The following is a 13,917-nucleotide window of genomic DNA, read 5'->3' on the forward strand; positions in this document are numbered from 1 at the left end:
AATAGAAGCTCCAAAAATTTTAGATGTTTGTTATACAGATTGTAACAACCGTTATAACGATATGGACTAAGCTTGATAAGGTTGGTGTTAAGACCAACGAAACGTTGCTCAACAATCATCTGACAATTAGAAAGCTTTTATTCTAACTCTTTCATTAGTTCTTACTGATCATGTTGTTATGTACTGACCATCAATAAATTATGAAAACAACTGGCAACAGACTTGTGTTTTAAACAACTAACGTAATGAAATGAATAAAGTTAGAAAAAAACAACAACTTGGACAGGTGCTTTATTGCATTACCTTAAATTTAAGCTGCTTGGGGTAAGGGCAGCACGTGTAATGTAAAGCCCAGCTCAAATCTTTCCGTAACTCTATACTATCAAGAAACCTTAATGGTAAAGACTATGATATTTCTATTTACTTCAGTTGTTGGAAAATTTGATTTTCACGTCAGCAAAGATTGGCAAAAATATCAAGGCAGTAATAAAAACCCTTAAGTCTATAAATATTGCGAAACATTATCTGTTTGCAAATTATTTTACTTGACTTTTAGGTATTGAAACATACTGTAACGAAAAGTAATGATAACATAGTTGACAAAACGAGGAAGCCCGAACTAACTCAGTACTTGCATTACAATAGAGGACTGATTAAATGGCCTGTCTCTGTTATAAGGCTGAGCATAGGTAAATACATTGTAACTAATGTAAGAGTTTTGATTGGGAACAAAAGAAGGATGTTATGATAGAAAGACACATCTTTTAAAACGACTTGACTTCCAGGGATCGTGAGTCTTGTTTTCGTTGTTTCAAATGCAAAAACAAATATCCTACTTAGATATCTTAAGCAAAAATGCATTATTTCTACTTAGGTACATCTTAGGCTAAAGGTATAAGTAGTTTATATTTTAGTCATCAAGGAACTGATGCTGAAAATGATAAAATTATAAGGTTTGAAATACACAGTATGATTGAAAATTTCAATCGATAATTTTAGTTACTGCTAGGGTGTATGTGTCTATAAAGACTGAGAATATAATATTGGTAAGAGACTTTGTAGATCCTTGCTTTTAAATATTTTTAATTACTTGATCTCTTTTTTATTAAATTATTTTTTTATTATAAAAACATTAATGGTTTTATCAAGGGGTGTACAATATGGATATCAACAGTTGCGTAAATATAAGCACAATTTGGTACGTAACTACATTTTGACTTAGACTTTTTACGTCTAGTGAATTAACTCGAGATAAAAAGAGCTACCTCATACTATGCTGGTTTCTCATTCTCAACATTTAGAAAAAATTCACAATAAGCTGATTCAAAATTTGCTTTTAAATGCGATTGCTCACACAGCTATGATAACAAGTCAAGTTATAAGAGAAAATTTTCAGAATTTTATGGTTATTGGTATAGAATTTGTGGTTATGGTGTATCATCTAGGTTGATCTCAGGTTAAATTGCACGTAGAAATCAGAGTTATGAACATAATCTAAGTAGTCTCAGAACCTTTTATTCATCGGAGAAAATACATTATTAAAATTACTACACAGGTCTTATAAATGTCCGGAAAATTTATTTAAAAAAAATATGCTAATGTATCCTTATAGTTAAAGATGCGAAAAGTTGTTACCTACTCATATAAGCTTTAAATTATTTATCACTAAAAGCTCTTCGTCTCGGCTTCACCCAAATTTCATTAAGTGGAACACAGTAGTGCGTTGACATGCAATTCTAATTAAAAATTTGTGTTTAGAATCCATGCAGTTTTGGTCAAATGGTAAGTTGTCAGAGCATGTAAGGAAATATAATGTTGCTGAAAAACGCCGTGCAATCCTTACGCCATAAAGTAATTTTCAGCCTTAAAAGACTGTTAATCTGCCTTTTCACATGCTATATAAAATAAAAAAGGTTATATGTCAAAGCTGTGAGGACTTAAAACTAACTAAGTATACGTACGTTTGTTTTGTCAACTACGTAATTATTAATTTTCGTTACAGTATGTTTTAAGACCTAACAGACCTGAGTCAAGTAAAATAATTTGCAAACAGATTAAGTTTCACAATATTTATAGACTTAAGGGCTTTTATTACTGCATTGATATTTTTGCAAATCTTTGCTGACGTGGAAGTCAAATTTTACAACAACTAAAGTAAATAGAAGTATCATAGTCTTTATCATTTAGGTTTCCTGCTAGTATAGTACATCGATCAATGCTCTTTGTATATATATATATATATATATATATATATATATATATATATATATATATATATATATATATTCTACATGTATGTAATTTTTTTACATATCTGTTAAAACTTAACGTAATTTTTAAATTTAGGTTTTATAACAATCAGTAGCTGTGTACTATTTGTCTTCAGGAAGTGCAATGTACCGAAACAGCAGTAACGAGTTTATTCGAATAAACGTTTATGAGAATTAACTGAAACTAAATAAGTTTTATTTATTCATTCTGTTACATCGAGGATTTTAATTCTGCAAACATCAACTTGAATTAATATTTTTCTATTGTTATTAAGCTTTCTAATTGAGTAATTGACGCGATACTAAAAGGCTTAGCTGTTGTTCTTTTATTTTTAGTATAGTTCATATACCTAATTCATGTAAGTTGGAAAATAATATTGCCAGTTCTTGTCACAACAAAAATCGCATGATTTGATCTTAAATCTTAGTCACGTTGGCACTGCACCTAAACATTAATATATGTATTTACATAAATGTACGCTTATGTTAAAGTTTAAATTTAAAGAATATGTAATCGTGGTCTGCAGTGGTGATAGTCATAATGAACCTGTTAAAAAAATTAAAGAACAGTATTTGTACACCTAAATTCTTACGAAAAATTACATTTTTTTTCAATATATTGTTTTGTACAACAAAAAAATACAGTCACACAACTATTAATAGTGCAAACATTTTTTTACATATTTAAAGGGTTGCACTAATGATTCATTTTTTATATAACCCTTTTCTTGGGTTAAGCATCTGTGATGATAGTAACATCAAAAAATATAGTTGAATTTCCTAAATTATCATAGTGAAAGTAAATAGTTTTACCTGTCAATTTATCACGTATAAGCTTACAACTTTCCACTTCACCAATACTAGAAAAAAGAGACCGGATTTCTTCTTGAGACATTGTTTGTGGAAGATAGTTAACAATAAGATTTGTTTTTGATTCTTCCTGAGAGCTCTGACCCAAGTTAGAGCCTCCATTTTGTTGAACAACTGTATCCATTCCATTTGCCATCATTGCACTTGCACAAATAACCTTACTACGCTATATTTTCTGGAAATCTCTCCAGCCACGGAGTCTGAAATAAGACGTGAAGAAACATTATTGGACAATATAGTATTGAAAACAAGTATTTTTTTAGCTATGATTCTTAGAACAATGCAGAAAAGTGAGAAATATGCTGAAAAAACTAAAATTTTTAAAATATTTTAATTTCGATACACACAAAAATTATGAATAAGAATTAAAACATCTATTGACAAAAAAGTTTCATAAATCTTTATAAATAAAAAATGTTCAATACTCCACAGTTCTGTTACCTTCTTAGAATATTTTGACAAAATTTGCGATTACAATATTAAAAAAAAAACTATTTATGTAATTGTCTTTGTAAATATGAAAAGCTGAAGTTTAAAAAGCTGATAACTTAACGAAGATGTTATGGATAAAAAAATTTTCTAAGAATACATATACAAATCGTGAGATTGAAGACATTTTGTGTTAATAAAAAACTTGCCCAAAAATTGTGATGTAATTCATTAAATATTAATTCTAACTATGTAACATAATGTGGTATTACTAATAATAACACAATACATTTTGACACTGTTTAAAAAAAGTGTTCAAAAAAATAATTAAAAAATCATTCGTAACTTACACAACGAACAATTTTAATTTTTTTAAAAACCCTTATCACAAATTTTAAGTAATGCACTGAATACTTGTACAAAATAGTTTTTTAATTGGTCTAATGAATTTGCAATTGTTAATCAAAACTTCTATCTATGACTAAACTAATCGCACGTGGCACAACGTCAGAAGAACAGGATTTTCTAGGATCTGTTCAGTTTGTAGTTTAGACGAGTATATGAGATAAAAATTAAAGAAAAAATGTCCAACCCACTTTCTACTTAAGTCGAGACAGATACACATACAAAAGCAAGAAAGGCTGCAAAAAATTTCAGATGATTCTCGAATAATATCTTACATGGCTTTGGTCCCTTACACAAAGAAATGTCACTGTTAGTAGCACTCAGTGGTAGTACCCTTGCGTGTTTTTTAGAATTCAAATGCGGATCATTTTCTATAGTGGCGTGGTATGTTACGTGCGTGATAACAAGAAGAAACATTATTTGAAGTATTTTTCAAATTTTTTTCTTCATTTTTATATACATTTATCGCATAAGCTTTTGCGTATTATAAACAAAAAAACATTACATCAAGCATTTTTAAATATCTTCTTTTCATATTTATAAACATTTATTGCAAAAATTTTGCCTTTTAATTTTCAATACTTGAATACTCATTTGATAGGCTCATGTTTAGTTTGGATGCAGTCTAGGAGTTTGCCAGACTGGCTTGAAGCTCATTAAATTAAGAGAGAGGTTTGATATTGTCACGTGATTAACCTCTTTCTCTCTCACTCTTATGAGCAATAATTCCAGTCTGGCACACTTCCAAAGTCCACACCTAAGTCCACTTTTATGATTTTTTGAATGTTCTACTGAAATGAAAGTATTTCTTGTTTATCATCTTTTAAAAATTTTGGCACCGCTTGGTAAAGCATCTCACGGTTACACATATTTTTATTGATATTTTATCTGAAAAATGTCTACTAAGCCCGTTTAATTTTAGAGTTTCTTGTGCCTAATTTAATTTTACTTCCAAATTTTTGTGCCTGCTCAGTGACGTCACTGGATTAATAATGACTTTTTTAAATATTGTGTATGAATCACGTATCATCATCTTCTTATAATTAAAAAACTATGATATTAGTTATTTTAAGAAACAATTTCGGTACATCGTCCGAGATTTTGACTCTCTGCTCTCGATGCACAAATTCAGTACGTATACCAATTGCCCCTTCCTGTATGTATATATGACAGAGAGAAACAGAAAAAGAGAGAAAGAGAGAGAAAGAAAGAAAGAGAGAAAGAGCGCGCATGCGCACCTGCTACCGTAGAATATGTATACTACTCTGGCTGTCGAGAGAGTATAATGTGATGGAGGAATGAACAGGAATGAAGGGGGCAAGAAATAGTATGACACTTGCCCCTACTTTCATAAAATTAGGGCTCTACATGCCACTTAACCCAAACTTTTTACGCATTTAGTACAGTACAGCATTAAACGGTGAAAGTTCAAGGAAGAATCTGTCTGAGCCCAGACGTTTGGACTCTTTGTGTCCAAAAACTTGAGTTCACGATCATTTATGCAAGATATATCTGTAGATATGATGTATACATCTATTAAATTACCAGATGTATGCACTTAAGTCATAAAAATATTTCTATGCAGATGTATATTACACTCATGACTGAAATCCAAACGTCTGGGCTTAGATAGCCCCTACTTCAAACTTCTGCCTTTCAATGCTGAGCTGTACTGTATGCGTACAAACCTTGGAACGAGGTGAGCCTAATTCATGCATACAATAGCAGTGCAGGTTTTGAACTGTTCTGATACAAAAGTTTTCTCTGTGTACGCGTTCCTAATACTAGACTACATTCATAGTATGTTTCATAATATTCTGAGTTAATAATTATTCTATGGTCTTTAGTTATTTAAGTGATTCTTGTCTGTCTTATAAAAATAATAAATAACAGTAACATCTCATAAAATTAGGTATGAGTTTTTTTAATCAAATATTTATTGTTCAATTTTAGTTTTTAACACAATCAATTCTCTTTTTTCTATTAAATCTTTCTCAACAGACTTTTTTTGTTTTCAATGGCTTTCAACTTTTCTTCTAACTATCATAAGTTTTATTTTCTTTTTTTAAATTTGTTTTTGATAATTTATCCAGGAACTTATTTTTCTTGCCTCTTCATTATCTTAAATGTAAATAAACAGTATTGACTAAGTACTTGGAGTATGAGTGTTTGAACCTTTATGCTTCAAGTCTTTAGTTTTTATTGTTATTTTTTTTTCTCTTTTGACCAAGTATTATTCTTGTTGATGTTTTTCATTTAATCATATATTTTCCCTCTCTATCCATTCTTTTCTTATCAAAATGAGTAACATTTTTGCAATTTTCTACCACTTTTTTTTGGTCGAATTTATGCTTGAATATAGTTTAAATAAGCTAACGTATTTATGCACTTGCGTACGTTATTTAGCGGTATATCTTTTAAGACTCTTGTAACTCAGTTATGATTATTGATTTGCTCAGTTAGCAATGCATTGAACTTCATACCATAATTGCTAGTAAAACAATTAGTTTTATTATCTTAATTAGCATTCTACATTGAAATGTGTTTTACTCAATTGAGTTTTTTCTATTTCCAAGTAATATAATAATATTACTAATAATCCAAGTAATATAATAATGTCTGATGAGAATTGAAAGCTTTTTTTTTGTAATGGATAAAGATTGTGAGTTTGGGACCATTTTTGAAGTTTGTATCAAAATTTTTTCGTGTACGTTATAAAAACTTTTAATACTAAACTTCTTTTGTAAATTAAGAGGATCTTTATTTATAAGAATCGTTTGATCAGGAATACTATTAAGTTGTTCCTCTTGTTAATTAGAGAAGACTATGACCAAACTTTTGGTGAGCAGTAAAGTATTCACTGCTACATCAGCACTACTGGTAACACTCTGAGACTTATTTAAACTATCAATATCAGTTTCATTGCTACTTCAAGAACATATTTAATTTAAATCAAAACAGTCATCTATTTCTTCAATAATAGCTTGATTCTCGCAGATATCTTGACTCTAGAAAAGAGATAGAACGATGTACTTTTAAGAAGTTTCATTTAATTGAAGCAAGAAAATTTGTTCTTTTCATGATTGTTATCAAGAACAACTTTTTTATAAGATTATTCGTTGTTATAAAAGCTTACACAAAGTGCCACCTATACACATGTACATGTTATATGCTGCACATCAGCCTAGTCAGTTGACAACACGCTAGTAGCCAGTGTGTGCCTTTACGACAGTTTTGATATAACGGTAAGATTTATGTAAGGCTCAGAAAAAATGTACGCTTTTTTGTGTTGTTTGTAAAATGTATTTTTATCTTTGCAATATTTCAAGTCCTAGAAGTCTCACGCAGAAGAAGTTTGTTACAGTCCAGGGCAATATTTTGTTAGTTATTATTTGTTAAAATAATTATTATTGATTTAATTTAATCGTATTACATAAATTCGATTTTGAAATATCACGCGCAGCACCGATCTCAAATTTTGTATTTATTAGTACCACCTGTCACTCGCTAGGTGGCAACTATTAGTTTTTGGTGAACATCACAAGTAAGAAAGTAACTCATAATACCTACGAAGAGCTGCACGACGCTCCAAGATCATGCACCTTCGATCGTGCAAATACGTGTGTTGCATGTATCTCTTTCTTTCCAACTGTCTTCGTATAAAACAGTAGCAGAAATACGTACATATTTAATAAACATCACTGTACGCTAAGCTCTTCACTCATTTTACATCTACATCTTTGCTCCTCTTTTCTCTTCTCCTATCTCACCTGTACTAGGTGCTTATGACTCCTCCGTTACTCAACCAAGAGTAAAGACAACTGACCCCTGGTCGGCGTATAAATGACTATCTTTCACAAGGCTACGTAGTGGTACCTTCCCTAGAGCTTCTCCCAAGAAAACCCACTTGGGACGTAGCGACAAGTAATATAATACGCTTTCGAAACCCAAAATGGCAGTCCCAAATGGCTGACATCAAATAGGTAAGTATATGTCATTTGTATGAAAACAAATTAACGTAGGGGTTTTGGTGATTAGTACTTAAAATACTTTTGGTGATAGACTTAGGAATTTAAATGACATATTCAAATTGGCTAACATCTCATACTAGGTAGTTATACGTATTAATGATATAAGGTTTAATTTCCAGTTTTAAAATTAAAAATTGCAGATCTTCAATAAATGAACTATTACCTAGACCAATCGCTTGATGAAAAATGTCCTTTCATCATTAAGGCTGCGGTTGCATGGCTGCAGAAGTAGCCAATAGAACGTCACTAAGCCAGAAAAAACAGTCTGCTTTCCCCACCATCGGTTTAGCAAGTGAAGCTTCTGTTTCCGTTAGACAGAAAGTGCATCATGCACATGGACGTAGAACAGTACAATGCGTCAGAGTAGCAGCCAATGGTCATAAAGAGCTTAAGCGAGAATAGTTTTATATTGTGTATTTAATAAAAATTATTATCGGATGACTATCATTTTTTGAAATTTCCTGACAGCTACCACTGCTATAAGTACAATCACACGTGAAAGCATAAAAAAAGTAAAGTAATTATTGTGTTAAATTTATATTTCGTTGAGTTCTGTCTATAAGTTACGTCGAGTTCCGCATCCATGTGAACGCTGCACTTTTTGTCTAACGAAAACAGAAGCGTCACTGGCTAAACTGCTATTGGGGGACCCTTTTTTTCTGACGCAATAACGTTCCATTGGCTACTTCCGCAGTCACGTAATCGTGGCCTAAAGCTTGATTCATGCAGTGTTCAATATGGATGTTAGCGATACAAGCAAAAAATCCGAACCTCTCAATTGTCTGTAAACTTTATATTTCAATAAATTTGTAACTTTATGTCTTTCAATACTGACTATTTAGAAATGTTTAACCACAGAAAATGGTAAATATTTGCTTACACTATGTTTTTAAGTTATTTAAATAATTTCAAATATTTTATTAGTAATTGTATAACAGCTGTCAAAAGCATCGTTTCAACAAACTTAAGAAAATCAGAAATTTATGTGTGTGTACACGTGGATTCATTACAATTTTATGTTATGGTATATAAAGGATCAAAGAAAATTGATTCTCGTTGTTTCAATGAGATTGGTAACTGTTTATGTTAAGATAAAGTTATAGGCAATAAACCATTCTAAAAGTTACTTTTTACACTGGATTCACTTGTACGTTTCTTAAAAACTTTTAAATTTGTCAGATTATATAATATTAACTATTATTCTTTTTCACAACTACTATTTACTGCATCTTCTTTATCCGCATTTTTGTTACTTTCTGATTTCAAAAGAATTTAGTTATCATAAAAATGTAAGTAAAAAAAAAAATAAATTAACTTCAACAACAAAAACAATTACTGCTGCAGTCAAGAAGCTCAAATGTAACGATAGGTCGCATTTTCGTTACGTACAACTTTCAGAAAAGAAAAGATCTAAAAAAAACCTGTACCTTATTGATAAATACTTCTGTGTATCTTCAGAAAGCTGCTTACGTCTTAGTTATTAAGTTCTTTCATGAATGTAGTGTAAGGATAGTCATGGGTCTAAAAGGCACACAGTTCGATTCAAAACATCTAATTTTCTTTTTTAGCTACTATTGTGCCTAGCATGCTCTAATCAGTTATGATGATAAAACTAGTGCCACAATTCCCCACAATTTTCAGCAAAATAAGACATAGAAAGAGAAAACTTTTTTGCAACAGCAGTACCGTGTTGGAACAGTTTATGTAAAATGGAATTTATTTTTGCCCACGGATACAGCGAGTTGTGTAAGAGTATTATTTTCTTGCACAAGGTATCTGTCTGGACTAAGTCAATAGGATATTTACTTTTGAAAAGTAATAGTATGTTTGCTGTATTTTTCACAAACTGTTTATCCAAACCAAGAGCTATTGCAAATTTCTTTGGGTCTTGTAAGCATTTCCTAGTAAGATTAGCATCATTTGAGGTTCCGTGACCTTGGTAACTTCATCTACTCTCACGTCAAAACTTTCTTCAATTGCGGTTTCAACGACTTTTGCGTGTTTTCTTTTTTGAGCTGAAGAAAAAAGAAGGTTAGTAGTATACTGCTTAGTAATATTTATAAACTTTTATATTATAATATATGAAGAAATGTAACAGTAATCTGACTATTTTTTTTTTTTTTTTTTTTCAATTCTTCTGAAACAAGAACGTATCTTAAAGATAGACATCAGACATCAGTTCATAATTTTACTTTAATTTTTGTTCTTATTTTTAATATTCGCCTCTAAGTACAAGCAAGATTATAAAAAAATGCCAAAAAAGTACTTTAAAGATAGTGTAACTCTGTTCATCGTAACTTTACTCTAAGAAGTAGTAAAAATTTATTACAATATAATAAGAAAAGCTCTCACGATAAGCTTTAAATTCAATGTTAAAATATTTAAAAGATGTTCAAGGTCAAGCGTTATAGCATAAAAAACGCAGGAGTAGAAAAAATTATTTGAATTTTTGCTGCATTCTTAATTCTTGAAAAACATTTAAGGAGACTAATTCACTTGACTGCACCACTTCATATTTTCAGCAAACTATTTCAATGTACGTTTCCTCGAAAACAGCAAAAAATAATATAAAGTGCAAACAAGTAATTTTATTACAAATAAGAAGTTTAGAGAAATTTGTCCTTCAATAATTATTATTACCTTTCAATTGAGCTTTTATAATCAAAGTCTTGCACGTTAACCTATATGCCATATTTAATGTTTAAGTGCCTTCATCTCATAATGTGGAAGAGAAAGACTTAGTTCGAAAAAGCTTTCATCAACTGGAGTAAAATCATTTGAAGGGTCATTGAACTCAGATGTTGTATGCCAGCAGAATAGACACTTGCTTGTAGCTGGATTGCTGACCATCGCTTAAATTTTTATATTAATAAATGTTAATACATTTTTCATCAAAAAGAGTGAAAAACATTCTGAATAATACTCTCACTGTCTGGTCATTGTCTAAAATAAATTTATGAGTCTGAAGTGCAGAGGCCACTTCTTTAAATCTGTTGTATTCTTTAACGATACTGGCAGCGTTCTCTTTTTCAAGGGCTATCTTAAGGGGTCTACAAAATTTATGATTTTTAAGAGTGGGATCTAGCCTCACAGATTTGTCTGTTAATTAAGATAGTCATCAACAATATTAACCAAGCATGAGCACATACTTCTACTATCATTAATATTTAAAAAAAAGAATTACAATATGTTTTACCAAAATTAGTAATAAGTATATTTGGTGATAATTTTGTTTGCCTATATTAACTATTTTACGACTGGACATAGTAGGAAAAAACTAAGTAATAGTTCTTCTGTATCTAAATAAAGAAACCGAAGTTGTTATGGTTCACAAGTCAAGAGTAACGTTATAGTGGTTCTTTTCATTGTTTAAAATAAAAATTTTACTTTGTCTATTTGAACTAACGTCCTTGCAAATAAAAAAAAATTGTTTTACAAGTGAAAAATACACTTTACAATTTTATTTTTATGAAAAAAAATGAAATATGGGGTATAAAATTATATACAAATTTTTTAATTATACTACACTTACGCAAAGTTTTACATTTTATATCCCTGGAGTTAGTGTAAAATACCAACATCTGGACATTGTATGTAAAATTTCCCTAGATATAAAATATAAGCCAGAGGTGACAGTCATTACTTTGTTGGTACAAAAGAAGAAGGCGCCTTTCTTACAGATGCGATAATTTAGGGGATTTTCTTTGACGTGACTGACAGAGAGATTATCTGTTAAACGCGACTACAATGAGGGTCACGGAAAAGTTAAGAAAATGTGGGCCATTTCGGTAACGAAAGAGGGAAATATATCATTTCAAAAAAAGAGACTATCTAGCATGAGACAGCATTCCTCTTACAACAAAGCTTCGTTTTCAAAAATTATTCCCTTTTGGTCATTTCACCTAACTAAAACAATTTTCGTCAATTTTTTTAGAGAAAAAAAAGCTTTATCTGACCGTCAGATAAAGATTCTAACTGGAGTACTTGCATGTTAGTAACAAATAATGACTGGAGAAAATCAGACGATTTTTAAGCCTCATCTTTGAATGTTTGGAGCGCATTACCATGTCCTGCTGAACTGTCAAAATCGAGCGTAGCTAATTGACACAAATTTCTTAAATCATTATCTTCAAATGCTCCTCTAACAGAAGACAATAGTCTTTCTGATGTCTTATCGAACATATTTTGTAATAAAACACTAACTTTCACCTCCGTTTTAATGAGATAATCTGATATAAGACAATTTTTTCTTTCTTCAGACATAGCAAAGTACGAGCTATACAGCAAACAACCTCTTAAAAGACCATCCTTAACCAAAGCTTTATAAGCTTTAATGCTATAATTGTACTCAAGGAGAAACGATAAAGCAGTTTTTTTTGCACGTTTTTTATGAACAAACAAATCACATGATGGATCCGATTGATTGTTCCTATGTTGGTTTTTCTTAAAGGAATCATTGTCATATGTCAAAGATGCAAAACTACTGTATAGATCAAAATTTTCTGTATCTTGTCGATTTTCATTACTTTGTGGCGAAATACTGTCAGCATGAGCAGTCGCATTAATGTGGGCTAGTTCATCTGAATTTGAATCATAATTTTAATTATTCAATTGCACTCAAGAGAACATATATACTTAGAATAACTGCGTACGTCTCCTTATGTTAATTGTCATGACATCTAAATTAAATCTGAAGTTAATAAACAATATCTAAAAAAATTCGTAAGTACACTTCCCCAGACAGTGAACTAGATATATATAATAATTATATATTAAGGATAAGTATGAGGTAATTTCTTCAATAACGAAAGTAAATGATTATTAAAAAACTTGTCTATTTTTGTAGAATTTCACCCTCTACTGTATAAGTTTTTCAGTTAAAATATCATTCAAATATGAAAATCAACTTAATTTTGATGTTATCAACAACGTGATTGTAAATATCAGTATAAAGTGAATTAAAAATGTAAAAATAAAAGTAACCTCTCATTTGAGCCTTTTTACACAGATTAACTCTTAACTTCAGAACATTTATACCATGCTTTGCCATGATAACTGGTTCGTGAGCTCTTCTATACAGGGTTTCAGAGGTAGCTAAATCTACTTCTAACCGTTTTCTTTCACCTGATGTACTGCCTTTTCTTTTCTTATACAGCCAACTATTATTACGACTTCCATATCAATTCTTTCGTCTCTTGTCAGAACCAGGCATACTATAATAGATGAATGTAATTAAACATTTTTTTTGTATTAAATGTGGGAACTACATCGTGACAATTTAACCTTTATTTTAGTTATGATACTGTTATAAAACAATAAAAAAGTTTGTTTTCATCTTATATCGTTAGAATGTATAAATGAGTCTGAAATACAGAATGCTAATATGAATCTTACATGCAGCCAAATTTTTCATTTATCAGAAATTCAATGTTATACCTCATTTAAATACACTTTAAAAAAAAAAAAAAATTATATTTGTGATGATAAAAGAGAATTACTATAATCCATATTTAACGGATACTTATATGCAATTAACTTAGTCTGCAAGATAATATGGCTGGATCTTGATATGATATTGAGTTTTCGCTTGCTTGCATGTAATGACATGTGTGCACACTTGTCAACTGTTAACAAAAATGCTCAAAGTTGGCGGAAATATGCAGACATGTAAGCAAATCTGGGAAATACTTGTACTAACCCTTATGTCAATTACTAAAATTGCTTTCAATGTTGACACTTTTCTTAATAATTAGGGACTTAGTATTATGAAATAACATATTTACTTTTATAAAACTCCATTAATCTATGGTAATACCAGAAATCGTTTGAAGTTAATAGTACTTGATAAATAATAACCAAACAGCAATTAAGGACGACCAACGATAGTAAAGAAACAAAGACTTATACAGAAA

General features: G+C 30.3%; 1 protein-coding gene across 4 annotated transcripts in view; it reads right to left on the reverse strand.

The window, feature by feature from the left end:
• The window catches only part of LOC106640288 (ELAV-like protein 1), a 356,393-nt gene that overhangs the window by 259,387 nt on the left and 83,089 nt on the right, over positions 1 to 13,917 (reverse strand). For all 4 annotated transcript variants that reach the window (XM_089595734.1, XM_089595735.1, XM_089595733.1 and 1 more), the window contains exon 2: positions 3,084 to 3,340. In XM_089595734.1, the coding sequence (XP_089451860.1) occupies positions 3,084 to 3,279 (196 nt within the window). In that variant the 5' untranslated portion in view covers positions 3,280 to 3,340. The remainder of the gene's footprint in view (positions 1 to 3,083; positions 3,341 to 13,917) is intronic.

This window comes from Copidosoma floridanum, unplaced genomic scaffold (genome assembly GCF_036245765.1).
Source record: "Copidosoma floridanum isolate Cflo_tuat_1 unplaced genomic scaffold, Cflo_Japanese_pri ptg000027l, whole genome shotgun sequence".
NCBI classification, from domain to species: Eukaryota; Metazoa; Arthropoda; class Insecta; order Hymenoptera; family Encyrtidae; genus Copidosoma; species Copidosoma floridanum.